The sequence below is a fragment of the Mizuhopecten yessoensis genome, unplaced genomic scaffold (genome assembly GCF_002113885.1).
Source record: "Mizuhopecten yessoensis strain PY_sf001 unplaced genomic scaffold, ASM211388v2 scaffold4507, whole genome shotgun sequence".
Lineage (NCBI taxonomy): Eukaryota > Metazoa > Mollusca > Bivalvia > Pectinida > Pectinidae > Mizuhopecten > Mizuhopecten yessoensis.
Genome location: NW_018405581.1, coordinates 36,056 through 51,643, shown reverse-complemented (window position 1 = coordinate 51,643; position 15,588 = coordinate 36,056). Strand labels below are relative to the sequence as shown.

General features: G+C 35.6%; 1 protein-coding gene across 2 annotated transcripts in view; it reads left to right on the top strand.

Moving 5' to 3' along the window:
• LOC110449131 (cleft lip and palate transmembrane protein 1 homolog) overlaps window positions 1–11,565 on the top strand; it is a 35,590-nt gene extending 24,025 nt beyond the window's left edge. Inside the window, exons 9-14 of one of the 2 annotated variants that reach the window (XM_021495771.1) lie at window positions 1,066–1,159; window positions 2,422–2,612; window positions 6,843–6,938; window positions 8,098–8,233; window positions 8,583–8,750; window positions 11,150–11,565. In XM_021495771.1, coding sequence (XP_021351446.1) covers window positions 1,066–1,159; window positions 2,422–2,612; window positions 6,843–6,938; window positions 8,098–8,233; window positions 8,583–8,750; window positions 11,150–11,397 — 933 coding nt within the window. In that variant the 3' untranslated portion in view covers window positions 11,398–11,565. The other variant, XM_021495772.1, reaches the window with a different exon arrangement.
• The last annotated feature ends 4,023 nt before the right edge of the window (window positions 11,566–15,588 follow it).

Below are 15,588 nucleotides of genomic sequence, written 5' to 3'. Positions count from 1 at the left end.
AGAATGTTGATGTCTGGCCAGTAGCATGCTAGAATGTTGGGCTACCAAGTTTGTTCAAATGAATGACCTTGACTTATATTCAAGGTCACAGGGGTCAAATATGTTTTTAACTTAAAAAGTTTTCTCCTGAATAACGATAAGGCCTAGAATGTTGATATCTGGGCAGTAGCATGCTAGGATAAAGGACTACCATGGTTGTTATAATGAATGACGTTGACTTATATTTGAGGTCACTTTATGGGTCAAATTTGAATAACCATGAGGCCCAGAATGTTGATATTTGGCCAGTAGCATATTTGATACAGGGATATCTAGCTTTTTCATTTGATAGACCTTGACTCACTTTCAAGGTCACATTTGGTCAAATATGTATAAACCTTTAAATGACCTAATCTCAATAAACAAAAGGTCTCGGGTGATGATATTTTGCAAGTTGCTTGCTATGATGAAGTGCTATGAAGTTTGTTTAACCTAATGACCTTGTTTGACTTTCAAGGAGGTTCTTTTGAATGATTCATAGTCATAAATATTGATATTTTGCCTGTAGCTTTATGTAGAACACTTTTCAGGTTACAAGTGTGAGATTAATACCAGGTGAATGATGCAGGCACGTTGGTCCTCTAATATATGTATATTTGACAGAAATTTCACACGTCAATATTTTTTTTCAAGTATAACTATTCTCGGGAAGTACTGGACAGAGGTTTATCTTCTATATTTGCATCTTCTGTTTGGTCCTTAGTTGTGTATGTTTCTTTTTGAGACAGATTGGAATAACAAGAAGTCAGAATGGAAGCCATTTTAGATTTTCAAGTTTGCTTCCTTTATTTCTCAAGAAGTACTGTAAATAACCTTACTTTAAAAGGACATTTTCAAATCTTGCTGTTTAAAGTTAATATTTGAAATTAACCACAAGATGAATTAATTGTTGACAAGACTAGCAATTCAAAAGATAAAAGAGAAAGATCAAACTTACCTAGAAGTTAGGAGCTCTTACAGTGGTGGCTGCCCTGATCCCTCTTGTAGCTCTTGTATATGATTTTCTTTAATTGATGTTGTTTTCAGACAGCTTTCCTGGAGACGAACCCATACCTGCTAGGACTCACAATTGTCATTTCTATTGTACACAGCATCTTTGAATTCCTTGCCTTCAAAAATGGTAAGTAAAAACCATCTCAAAGATCAATGTTCATTGGTGACTTTCACAGCATACTTCTATTTCAGATCTTGCCTGAAGGTTGTATGGGACATATGTCAGAGTACTGTTTTCTCAAACATGAACATGAAAGATGCATTTCCAAAGTATTTGAACCAATTTGGCCTTGAGTATCGTTGGGCCAAGAGGATTCATTGTTATACACCAAGGATGTGACCCCTGCTGGGGGCAGAGGGCAGGGCCCAATAGGGGAAATATAGGGAAGTCTTCAAAATCCTTCTCCTTCCATAAAGGGATTTTAATCAAAATTGATATATAGCATCATTGGGCCAAGGGAACTCGCAACCTTATATGCAAGTGTTGTCCCTACTGGGGGCATAGAGATGCAGGGTCCAATGGAAGAAGTTATGTCGATACTTGGAATACCCAAGATCCCCACTTATGTCCAGGTATACCTATACTTGACATCATTAGACAAACACATCCATGCTATCAGGATTTGCTCTGGGATCTGTTCCAAACCCCATACTCGTAGTACAATGTCTGTTATTCTTACAGAACATCCCTCAATCTATCAAAACATGTCTTAATAACATCAAAAACTCAAAATGATTAAGAGTAAATTGAGTAGATTCAGAGAAATGTATCCCCTAGTGTATGCTTGCTTTGTATGAAGACGACAAATCAAGTATGCTTCCAGGATTAGCTCCGGCATCTTGTTCCGTCTCTTAGGATTTTATTTCTGGTCAATACATTAAAATGATTGAGACCCCAAACCAGTAATGATATACACATACACCCAGGTCTCAACCAGATTTGCTATGAAGCATCCAGTAGTTCAGAACTGAAGCCCACAATGGTATTGCTATATTTTATGAGAACATTTTGAAATGATTGATTGAATATCCAGGTGAGTAATAAAGACCATCTGGCCCTGTTGAACAGAAGTCAAAAACAGTAACCAATTCGATATCTGAATTGATGAAGCAAGATACTGTCTCATAAATAATAAGTTTGTTTTGAACAAAAACAGTAATTGATAACTTACTTTTCAAGCTTTCAAAAATCATCAGCATATACACATTTGCACTCTTTGACTTCCAAGGTAAAAAGAGATTTGAAAGCTAGCAAAATAAGTTTTTAATTACTAATTTCACAAATGATCATTGATAAGGCATATATTCTATGTTGTAATATTTTTAGCAATATGTTTGAAATAGATTTCCCCTATGTCTTTTTGAATTTTTGATCTTTTACTTGTTCAGATATTCAGTTTTGGAAAAACCGCAAGTCCTTGGAGGGTTTGTCAGTGCGTTCCGTCTTCTTCAATGTGTTCCAGTCATTGATTGTTGTGCTCTATGTCCTCGACAATGAGACAAACTACATGGTTCAACTCAGTGTCATAGTTGGACTTGGGATCGAGATCTGGAAAATACATAAGGTTGTCAATGTAAAGGTAAAAATGCTGATATTAATGTGGCTTGATATATACTCAACAAAAAAGAAAAGTAAAAACAATTTTAGATGAGGAAAAACGTTATCATTTATTAATTTCTTTTTAGCTCACCTGGCTCAAAAATATGCCCCTTTATGGATTTGCCGAAACAGTGTCCGCTCGATATCTCGAGTAATTATTAACGGATTAACTTCAAACTTCACAACAAGGTTAATTACCATGAAACCTCGGACAAGTTCGATAACCGCCATTATCCGACCATAATTTGTGGAGTTATGCCCCTTTATGGACTTGCCGAAACAGTGTCCGCTCGATATCTCGAGTAATTATTAACGGATTAACTTCAAACTTCACAACAAGGTTAATTACCATGAAACCTCGGACAAGTTCGATAACCGCCATTATCCGACCATAATTTGTGGAGTTATGCCCCTTTATGGACTTGCCGAAACAGTGTCCGCTCGATATCTCGAGTAATTATTAACGGATTAACTTCAAACTTCACAACAAGGTTAATTACCATGAAACCTCGGACAAGTTCGATAACCGCCATTATCCGACCATAATTTGTGGAGTTATGCCCCTTTATGGACTTGCCGAAACAGTGTCCGCTCGATATCTCGAGTAATTATTAACGGATTAACTTCAAACTTCACAACAAGGTTAATTACCATGAAACCACGGACAAGTTCGATAACCGCCATTATCCGACCGTAATTACTGGAGTTATTACCCTTGGTTTCATTAATGCGATGCATGCGTTCCATGATGTTGTATTGCACTCATTGATCTACCAGTTATGTTGAATGATTTCTCTTTTAATATCAATTACTCACAAATACTTCATATATTTCAATCATACAAACAACTGCTCATTCAATGTGTGACGGGCGTATTATATACCGCTCGCGGTAACCTTGTTTTAAACAACTTCTTCTGAATAACCAAGAGACCTAAGGTGATGGTATTTGGCCAGTAACATGCTGGTATGAAAGGGTTCAAATATATTATAAACTTTGAACAACTTCTGAATAACCAAAAGGACCAGGATGATGATATTTGGCCAGTATGCTGGGATGAAGGGCTACCAAATTTGTTCAGATGAATGACCTTCACTCATATTCAAGGCCACAGGGGTCAATTGTCTGCAACAGAAAAATCAACAACTTCTGAATAACCAAAAGGCCAAGGATATTAATAATTTGCCAGTAGCATGTAGGGATGAAGGGGTACAACGTTTTTTAAAGGGACAATTTAGTGAAGTAAGTTTTTTTGAATACCTGAAAATCAAGTCGATACTGAAAATATATATCTCCTAACAAAAGTTTACGTGGTTGATAATGTCATGACCTTGAAGCCAACGTCCAGTGTGGTCAGTTTCATCTTTTGGGAAAGCTGGTGATCAAAATAGCTACGACTGAAACAGCGCAATATCCGGGCCTTTAAGTGAGAAGTAAACATGTACATCACTATGCTATCGACCGACAACACAGTGCCAGTTACGGGTCTGAGTTCACATATAACTCATTCTTGAATTTACACAATACATCGCGAGTGAGAATTATAGGAATCATAATATATACCTCTTATCAGATATTTCTGTTCACATTTGGATTTGAATAAAAACCAACAGGTTCAATTAGAGCATGCAAGTACCGGGATTATACCGCAGGGAGAATTTCAAACCGCAGAAAATACAATATCAATAGGTTTAAACATAAAATAGATCACTAATTTAGAACAATGTTTAAGATGCTGTAGGAAGATGATTTTGATTCAGAATAGATACAGATACTTGTATTCAGAGAGGCTAGGTGAATTAAGTGAGAAGTTACCTTCTCTCCTTGACTGGAAGACATTTTTGTTAGCTAGAAATTCACCGACAGCTGCCGCTTAAATGTACGGCTGTACAGTTAAGGATTACTCCTTTACTGATTAAAAACGCCAAGAAAACATTGTCTCTTGTCAATTTCTCGACATGAATTATTCACATTGAGTATCATACTATATCACCACGAAGAGGTTTGTGACAAGGTATAAAAAAACACTTATTTCACTGAATTGTCCCTTTAAAATGAATGACCTTCACCTATATTCGAGGGCACAGGGATCAAATAAGTTCTAAACATTCACATAACTTCTTATTTAGCATGCAGGGATGAAAGGGTACTTATTTAACTAAATGAGTAACCGTCATGCATATTCAAGGGCACATATGATGAAATGTATCTACACCTTTTAATAACCTCATCTCAATAACAGAAAGGTCTAGGGTATGATGAAATGTATCTCAGCTTTTAATAACCTCATCTCAATAACAGAAAGGTCTAGGGTATGATGGAACGTATCTACACCTTTTAATAACATCATCTTAATAACAGAAAGGTCTAGGGTATGATGGAACGTATCTACACCTTTTAATAACCTCATCTCAATAACAGAAAGGTCTAGGGTATGATGGAATGTATCTACACCTTTTAATAACATCATCTTAATTACAGAAAGGTCTAGGGTATGATGGAATGTATCTACACCTTTTAATAACCTCATCTCAATAACAGAAAGGTCTAGGGTATGATGAAATGTATCTACACCTTTTAATAACCTCATCTCAATAACAGAAAGGTCTAGGGTATGATGGAATGTATCTACACCTTTTAATAACCTCATCTCAATAACAGAAAGGTCTAGGGTATGATGGAATGTATCTACACCTTTTAATAACCTCATCTCAATAACAGAAAGGTCTAGGGTATGATGGAATGTATCTACACCTTTTAATAACCTCATCTCAATAACAGAAAGGTCTAGGGTATGATGGAATGTATCTACACCTTTTAATAACCTCATCTCAATAACAGAAAGGTCTAGGGTATGATGGAATGTATCTACACCTTTTAATAACCTCATCTCAATAACAGAAAGGTCTAGGGTATGATGGAATGTATCTACACCTTTTAATAACCTCATCTCAATAACAGAAAGGTCTAGGGTATGATGGAATGTATCTACACCTTTTAATAACCTCATCTTAATAACAGAAAGGTCTAGGGTATGATGGAATGTATCTACACCTTTTAATAACCTCATCTCAATAACAGAAAGGTCTAGGGTATGATGGAATGTATCTACACCTTTTAATAACCTCATCTCAATAACAGAAAGGTCTAGGGTATGATGGAATGTATCTACACCTTTTAATAACCTCATCTCAATAACAGAAAGGTCTAGGGTATGATGGAATGTATCTACACCTTTTAATAACCTCATCTCAATAACAGAAAGGTCTAGGGTATGATGGAATGTATCTACACCTTTTAATAACCTCATCTCAATAACAGAAAGGTCTAGGGTATGATGGAATGTATCTACACCTTTTAATAACCTCATCTCAATAACAGAAAGGTCTAGGGTATGATGGAATGTATCTACACCTTTTAATAACCTCATCTCAATAACAGAAAGGTCTAGGGTATGATGAAATGTATCTACACCTTTTAATAACCTCATCTCAATAACAGAAAGGTCTAGGGTATGATGGAATGTATCTACACCTTTTAATAACATCATCTGAATAAAAGAAAGGTCTAGGGTGGTTATATTTGGCAAGTTGCACGCTGAATTGAAGGGTTATAAAGCTTGTTCAATGTAATCACATTGTTTAATTTTCAAGGTCACAGTGGTCAAATGTGTTTGATTTAGAGTCATAGATACTGATATTCTTCCAGTAGCCATATCTGAGTCCACTTTTAAGGTTACAAGTGTGATATAGATATCAGGTGAGCCCATTGGGCCTTTTATTTTATCATTTTACTGATATTTGCTAGCTGTATTAAAATGTTAATCACTCCCAAACATCATTTTATAAAAGACCAATCCACAGTCAAAAGGATAAATGTTGTTACATGTATATGTACTTAAACCTTTTGTCACAGAATAACAGTTAGAAATGTATTTTAACTCAGGTGACTGTGAAGGCCCACAGGCATCTTTATTATATTGTCTATCAACAGGTGGAGAATTAAGGGTTGGGCTGTGGTGCCATGTTTTGATTTAAAAAAATCACAGATTATGCTATAGTTTAACATTTCATAATTTATGTATTTTTAAATAGGGTTGATACAAGAGAATACTCTATCCATTGGCCGTAACATATTTGAAGTTTCTTTTCATCTTATAATCAAATCAATTGTCCGAAAGTCTGACAGTGTCTATGTCCTTTGTTCACAGATTGACAGAGATAACCTCATCATGGGAGTGATACCACGCCTCTCGTTTGATGATAAATCCACTTATTCGGAATCTCAAACAAAGAAGTATGATATGGTAAGTCATCAGTTATGATTGTCAGTGAAGTTTCATATGCCCTACTAATGTAGTTTACATGACTTAAATGATCATCTTGCCTTTTTGGGTTTTGTTTGTCATTTTCAAGAAGTACTGAACTAGGTAAGGATAAAGGGGTTTTATCCTAATGTATAGGTTGTGTCCACACTAGCGACACTATCACTACATGTACTGTTATGCATGCTCCAGGACCTTTTAATTTTTTCTGGACCAAGCCTTGATTTTACCACTGTTGTACAGCAGGTTAGTGGCCTGACCAGATTCTGCTCACAATTATATGCTTGTAGCATATATATGCCAGATCTCATGGATTTTTTAACTCTGATAAAGTCTCACAGCATTGGGCATGAAATTACAGAAAGTCCTTAAAACCTCACGTTTTCATGCCCCCGCCATAAAATGGGGGGGCATATAGTGTTGCCCATGTCCCTCCCATCCCATCAACCAATTCAATTTAAACACTTAGCAACTTTATTCTTTCATGGATTTTGATCAAACTTTATGCAAAGGTCAAGTATGGGTATACTTCGGACATTGTTGTGTTTCACGGTTCTAAGGTTCTAAGGTCAAGGTCACTGTTGCTATATATAGAAAACCATCAACTGATTCAATTTAAACACATAGCAACTTCATTCTTTTATGGATTTTGGTCAAACTTTATGCAAAGGTCAAGTATGAGTATACTTCGGACATCCTTGTGTTTCACGGTTCTAAGGTCATGGACACTGTTGCTATATATAGAAAATCACCGTCTGATTCAATTTAAATACTTACCAACTTCATTCTTTCACAGATTTTTGTCAACCTTGATATAAAGGTCAAATATGGGTATACCTCTGACATCCTTGTGTGACAGGATGGTAATATCATACAGAAAAACATGAATATTGAAATCAACTCAACTTTAAGTGTAGTACCTTGTGTGTGTGCTTGTTTCAGGGTATCAAGATCAAAGTGGTTGTAACTTTTTATAGAACACTGAAACTAATTTCACATGGCAGCGGGGGCATTTATGTCTTACAGACATTTTCTAGTTTAATGATCAATCAGTAAACCCCTTTTCCGTAGTTTACTCCATCATAATGGACTTTGATGTGAAAATAAGACAGGGAGATATAAATGCATTTTATCCTTGCAGTTGGCGTTTAAGTACCTGTCATGGGCACTGTTCCCTCTACTGGGTGGCTATGCAGTGTACAGTCTGTTCTACCAGGAACACAAGGGCTGGTACTCTTGGGTACTCTCCATGATGTATGGATTCCTTCTCACATTTGGTAAGTCCATAAATGGCAAGACCCTCTCTTTCAAAAGTTGGATTACTAAACCTCCACATAAATAACTTTAAGGCATATTATGAAGTCATTTTCAATGTCATATTGAAATTATAGCAGTCTGACCTGTATTTTTTACTGCAAATATTGACAAATTTCACTTCAAGTTTCAGTCATTTACGTTAATTGATACAGAATTTCTTTTTTTAAATATAAAGGTAAAGTTTAAAGCTTAAGTTACTGTTGACATTGATACAGGTTTTATTATGATGACACAGCTTAAGTTACTGTTGACATTGATACAGGTTTTATTATGATGACACAGCTTAAGTTACTGTTGACATTGATACAGGTTTTATTATGATGACACCACAGCTGTTTATCAACTACAAGCTCAAGTCTGTTGCTCACCTGCCATGGAGAATGATGACCTACAAAGCACTAAACACGTTCATAGATGATATATTTGCATTTGTTATCAAAATGCCGACACTCTACCGTATAGGCTGCTTCAGAGATGGTAGGCATACTTTTAATATTTACTTCCCACAGAACTTAAATAGAAACAATATTTCTGTGACCATATTAGCAACAGATATGACTGGAAGCAGCCCTGCAGGGTAGTGGGGATTTAAAATTGTACAAAGTGGGGCTACCCCTTCCCCCCTTTGAGAGGGTGCCAAAGTAAGTTCTACTGCATAGTTAGTAATTTTCGCAAGGGAATTTTATTTCACTACATACGCTGTCACAAAAGACAGAGCAAAATTCAATACCAAGTATGATAAATATGCGGTATCTTAAAGAAAAGACCTGTTACCTTTTTACTGCCAAATAATGAAGATGCAATTCCAATTTAAAATTATATTTTGTTGTATTTTGATAAAACAGTTGAAAAAATAAATCACATCACCCATAACAAAATTACCCTCACAACATATTTACCTGGCAATGTTGTGCAGAATTGCAAACATATTTAGTTGGATGGTTTAGCCCACCATCATCAGATGGTGGGCTATTCAAATCTCACCCTTCATCTGTGGTCCATCCGTCGTTCATCCTTAAACAAATCTTGTTAGCGCTATTTCTCCAAACGTACCAGAGGGATCATTCACAAATTTCACATGAAAGTTCCCCATGCTCCTTTGTTATGCATATGGAATTTTTGGACTGATAACAAAAGCAAGATGGCCGACTGGCAGCCATCTTGAATTTGAGGGTTAAAATTTGTTGGCTTTATTTCTCAGAATGTACTGGAGGGATCTGTTGCAAATTTGATATGTAGGTTCCTCTTAGTCCTAAGTGGTACATGTTAACTTTTGAGACTGATCAGAGAAACATGATGGCTGTCGGATAAAACTTATCAAACAGATAAGATAAGAGAAGAGAAACGATCAAACTGGTATAGAACTAAGGAAGATGGTACGATGGTGGACACCAAGATCCCTCTGGAATCTTCTGTTTCAGGTGGTAGGGATTCAAAATTATACAAATGGAGAGGTTGACCCCAAGGGGGAGCTGAAGGGTAGAACCAAGGGAATAAATTGGCCACATTGCTTTAAGTGACTTCTCTGGCAAAATTATTAAATTGATATCAATAATATCCTAAAATCTTGATAACACCATTATTAATTTATTTTTTTATACAAAATTTGAGGCTTAATTTGGAAACTGGCTTATTTTCAAGGCAGTCTTATTTTCAAGGTTATTAAAGGGATCTTTCACAAATTTCATTCAAAGATTCCCTATGGTTCTTCGTTAAAAGTATTAAATTTTGGGTCTTATAGAGAGAAAAAAGAAGGCGAACAGGCAGCCATCTTGAATTTTGAAAGTTAATGTTTAGAGCTATTTCACAAAGAGAACTAGAGGGATCTTTCAAATTTCACCTGAAGGCTCCCCATGGCCCCTAGTTACATGAATCAAACTCTTGGTATTATTGGACCTGATTAGTGGTTTATGTTTCATTTTCCTGTAATACAGTGGTATTTATAACACCTTTGAACTGTATCTGAAAGCAGTTTATTGCATTTGTTTACATTTTCATGCCTTTCTGTCTGAAACAAAAAACTAACTACATTAAAAAAGATGAAACAATCCCACCAAGATCCCTTGGAATGTTCCACGGATGGAACAGCCCAAAGCCTGAGCATTTTACTGTGACTGACATGTTCATGTAAAATCAGTGGACACAACAGCCGTAAATCATTTTTATCAGTTCATACTAAGTTTGTCATATTTTGTATTTTAACAAGCATAAGGGAATATTTAAAACATAGAAATATTGTTTTTCATTTTGGTTATTGGCTTCATTCGTTAATGATATCACACTGCAGAGGCATATCCACTAAATTAGAAAATGGAGTAAAGCTGTCGATCCAGAAAGCATGTTGCCACCTATTTGTTAATATTGAAGAAACATTTTAAATGTTGGGGTCACATAGGAACTAAGAATATACATGATATTGCTGGTTGACACAATATTTCTATGATCATGTTACTTGAGCCAGGTGACACTGATAGCAAAATTTCATTTTTAGCTTGATTGGCCCAAACACTTTTTGTAATAATATTTAGGAAACATGCACAGTTTCACAAGTATAAAATGGCCCTGAGATTTTGAGACTCATGATAAGGCCATGAGAGTCAACAGGTTTAAAGTCCCAAGCTAGATGTTGACGTTTTCTTCTTTAGTCCCAAGTAACATTATAAAGGAACATTTCAAAATAACTGTGTCCATCTTAACAAGAGATTACTGAAGGGTACTAATTAACCCCAAAGCTTTAGAGCTATTTAAGATATCATGTGTAAACAAGGGGTAGAGGGGCTTATGGTTTGCTTTATTTAGTTCAAATTGAACAAATGCTGTATTCAAAAATTAGAAAGATACGTCTGTTTTCTATATACATCTTTTTTGCATTTCAGATATTGTATTTTTCATTTTCCTGTATCAACGCTATATATATAGAATTGATCCAAAACGTGTTAATGAGTTTGGAACAAGTCAAGAAATGTTTGATCAAAATGGGACTGCAGTAATGGACAATCAAAATGGGACTGCAGTAATGAAAGGAGAAATTTGCCAATCAGAAGCAGGATCTGCTGTCAGTCAACCAGAGGAGGAGGAGAATATGGCAGAACCAAAGTCAGAACAAGAGAAGAAGAATGATTGATCGTAGCTAAATAGATAGAAATCCATATTTCTCAATGCATACATAAACTCTACAAATATAAACAGTCTATATGTATAATCCTAGAATTTAAGATTTTTAGGTCACTTGAGACAAAGTCTCAAGTGACCTATTGCGATCGCCTTTTGTCCGTCGTCGTCCGTCGTGCGTCCGTAAACAATTTACATTTTCGACTTCTTCTCCAAAACCACTGAACCAATTTCAATGAAATTTTGCAGGAACCTTCCATGGACTAAGGTCAACAAAAATAGTTGCCGGTTTAGTACCAGGCCCCCAGGGGCCTGAGGGGCGGGGCCAAAAAGGGTCAAATTGACTAAAATTTCAAAAATCTTCTTCTCAAGACCCAGATATGGTAGAATCAAATACTCTTCATAGATGGAAGGGTCTTAAGGTTTATGACCCTAGGGTCTCACGTTTACCCCCTGGGGAAGGAGGGGGGGGGGGGGGCAAAATTTATTATGGTTTATAATGGCAAATGATACTTTGAATATTACATGTTAATAACTTGATTGGAATTATAACCTTGAGTTGACAGTTTGATACTTTGAAAATTTTGAGCCAGCCCTACCTCCAAGGGCTGTTGGGTGGGGCCCGAAGATGTCAGTGTGCTAAAATTTCTTCATTTTCCTTGTTTAGAATCAGAGGTGCTAGTTTCAAATACTTTTTAGTCTTAAATGTGTATGCTAGATATTGAATAAGGTGGTTTTATTGTTTTTTGTCACTTTGAATAATATTTCTGTTCATGTTAAAAACAAAATCAACTCTCTGTATAAATATATCAGGTGACCGTTAAGGCCCATGGGTCTCTTGTTGTATTTTGATTATGCCAAAAAGGTGTCGTAGTTTTAAATTATTAAATGTCAATTTCAATTTTTGTTTATTGTTCATGTCTTACGTACTTGTGACTTGACTGTAAACCTTCTATATACTTTACTGAGATTTCACAGCTTATAACTGGTATGCATGGTACAGTTTTTACCAGACCAGGAGTAAATAATATATGTTCAGTTTATGTCATCATTATGTTCCCTTCTTTTGTTTTAACCTCATTTGGAGCTAATGCAATTCTGTACGATTGAAGGGATTTTAACTAAATTTGGTCCAGAGCATCCTTGGGCATAGGGAAATCAATTTTGCATAAACTGAGGGAGTGTCTCCCTTTGGGGCAGATGGATGGGGCCTAGTAGGGAGTACATACGGGAAAATGTTTCAAATCATTCTCCGTCTGTATGAATGGAGGGAATTGAACCAAATTTTGTATAGAGCATTCTTGTTCAAAGAAGACTCAATTTTGCATAAATGGAAGGTATTGCCTTCCTGGGGGCTGAGGAGAGGGACCAAAAAGGGTTAATTTGGCCTTATTGCTGAAAGAGATTTCTTCTCTAGAACAAATAGATAGATATCAACCATATTTAGTTTGGAGCATTCTTTGGTGGCTGAGGATTCAAAATTGTACCTGTTAAAGGGCCGTCCCCTGGGTCTGAGAAGCTGGGCCAAAAAGGATTTTTAACTTCGTCATTATCAAGATCCTCACCATATAAACATGATAATAATATTGACCCTTGGGTCTGGCTAGACCACTAGGGACTTAATTTCTGGGCCATAACTTTGAAATGGTTGAGATCCTAAACACATAGCCATATATAACATTGCTAGGCATAAAAATCCAGGTAAATGATACAGGCCTTCTGGGCCTTTTGTTAAATATATTTGTTTGAAAGTGTTTTTGAAGTGACAGTACCATATGTAGTTATGCCCCCTGAAATGATTTTGTGTTTACAGACCTTTTTAATTTTTGGTGTGTGGCATTGTTCAGAACAATAACAACGATAACAAGATGAAAAGAAGCTTGCTTGTCAACCTTACAATTAATTTAGTTATCACAAAATATATAAAAACGTTCCACAAAGTGTTTTTATTGAAATGGTATGGATAAAAGTGCTTATCCATAAGGTAAAGGCCAATAGGACACATAGCTTTATATAAATAGAGTAAAAAAATGAACAAAATATACACAATGCCTTTATGATTCATTTATTTGACATTTTACAATAAATTTGTTCCTGTTGAGAGTTTTCTTCCTTAAAAAAGATAGGAACTTTTTGGAGAGGGATTAAATTACACAATGACTTATCTCTTTTTCCATATATCAAAAATGATGAAAATAGATTGAAATCATGATATCGAAATTATCAATTACTCTCAATCATGCACACTTTGGACATTATTCCATAGTGCATGGTATATTTACATGTCCGGTACCTATGTAGCCAGAGGCTATCGCATGGTATGCCGTTCTCATGTTCACGGCCACCCACATGTGCATTTTCATAGGGATCTTCATATTTTACAAAACACTATTTATACAGAGTACTGCATTTGTAAAAAAAAAAAAAAAATTACTCGGCAGAGCCTTTATCGCTCAACAGCTAAAATTGTAAAAAAAAAAAATGTGATTTGTATGTTTTAGGTCACTACACAAATCACATCAGTTTTTAAAAGTTGTTGATATGTTGTGATATATATTAATTTGTAGTTTAGTAACATGTGGTAACATGATGTAACTCATAAGGAATATGGCAATATGTTGCAACTGATTTGGTAACTGTGTTGTAGGTATCACTAGTGTTCAGTGTGGAGCATGGCTGCCATTAATAAGAATATTGGGAAAATTGTTCACAAAATACATTTTTGTTAAGTCCATATAATTTCAGTTTCCAGCCACTTTTTCTAATTCAACTTGATACTCAACATATTGCAAATACTACACTGCATAAAGGAGTTATTTACACATGGTCAGTCTCACTATAAGTTCTAGTGAAATGTTGATTCTATCAATTTTATAGGGTAATTTGATTATTGTTTGAAGAAATCCAACTAGTATCTGATTTACACAAGGGGGGGTATTGTTGATTTTTTTGCAAGAACATGTGTAATGTCAAAATATCTCTCCTTGTTTTATTGAATTGCTGATTTCCCATCGTATAGCTTGTACAGATATGTGTGTAGTCGAGTTAACTAGGTAGACATCAATGAAATCACATTGGGAATATTCTATTCTATTGCTTGTACAAGCACTTCTGTTACCAGTGTAGAATATAAATTAGTGGTATATGTGTTCCTTGTGTTTTCATTCCTGATGTTCCAACTTACCTGCAGTGTGTAAAAATGCATGTCTCTTTTAACTGCCTATTATTCAGAGGGGGGGGGGGAAGTACCAAAGAAAAAAGTGTTCGCTATTAAGGATGATGGATAATGAGAATATTCTCCAGAATTAAGAGCTATTGTATATTTATGATGGGAGTGGGGCTCTTTGAGGATAAACATTCATGTAATTTCAAAAGTGTTACATTGGAATTTGAAGGGACCTTTTTATCAAAACATTTAACCACTACTGATAATGGTTTGCATGATAACATACAAACATTTAAGCAAAACAGTGTTGCTTCCAAAAACTAACAGTTTAGGATTTCATTTACTGGAAGCCATATCTTTCGTAAAATGCAACCAATCATTTTACCATCAAAATCAATCTTAGCCAAGAATTGGGATAACAGGTTGAAGTAGAAGTAATTAATAGTTTTCTGTTTAAAGTCAATTGAATGGAGCCTTGCAGACACAGGAGTGAGTGGTGTGTGTAAGGTGGTATACTAGATGATGTGTTGATTGTACCCGTTGCATTATGTTATATAAACAGAAAAAAATGGAATTGCATTGATTTAATTTGTTCATTCATTAAAACATTGTACATGTATTTTCTACCAGATGTGCATGTGTCTATACATTGTTTCACAGACCTGAGACACAAGCCAAGTATATTAAGCTGGATTGAGGAATCTCTTCATACCTTCTGTTGTATTGTAAGGTTCATTTACATGGGAAAGCATGTCATATTGTCAGTGTGACTACCAATCAAGTCAAAGGTCAATGTCAATGTAAACTAATTATCCTTTTACTGATTGAGAGACCAACAGATGGACTAATTATCCTCAACACAGAGAGAAAGAACGAGAGAGAAATAGAGACCAAGNCAGACCGGTGAGAGCGACATATGAACTAATTATCCTACATGGTTAGATTATTGTCTACAGACCGGTGAGAGTGACATATGTACTAATTATCCTACATGGATAGATTGTCCTCTACATACCGATGAGAGTGACATATGAACTT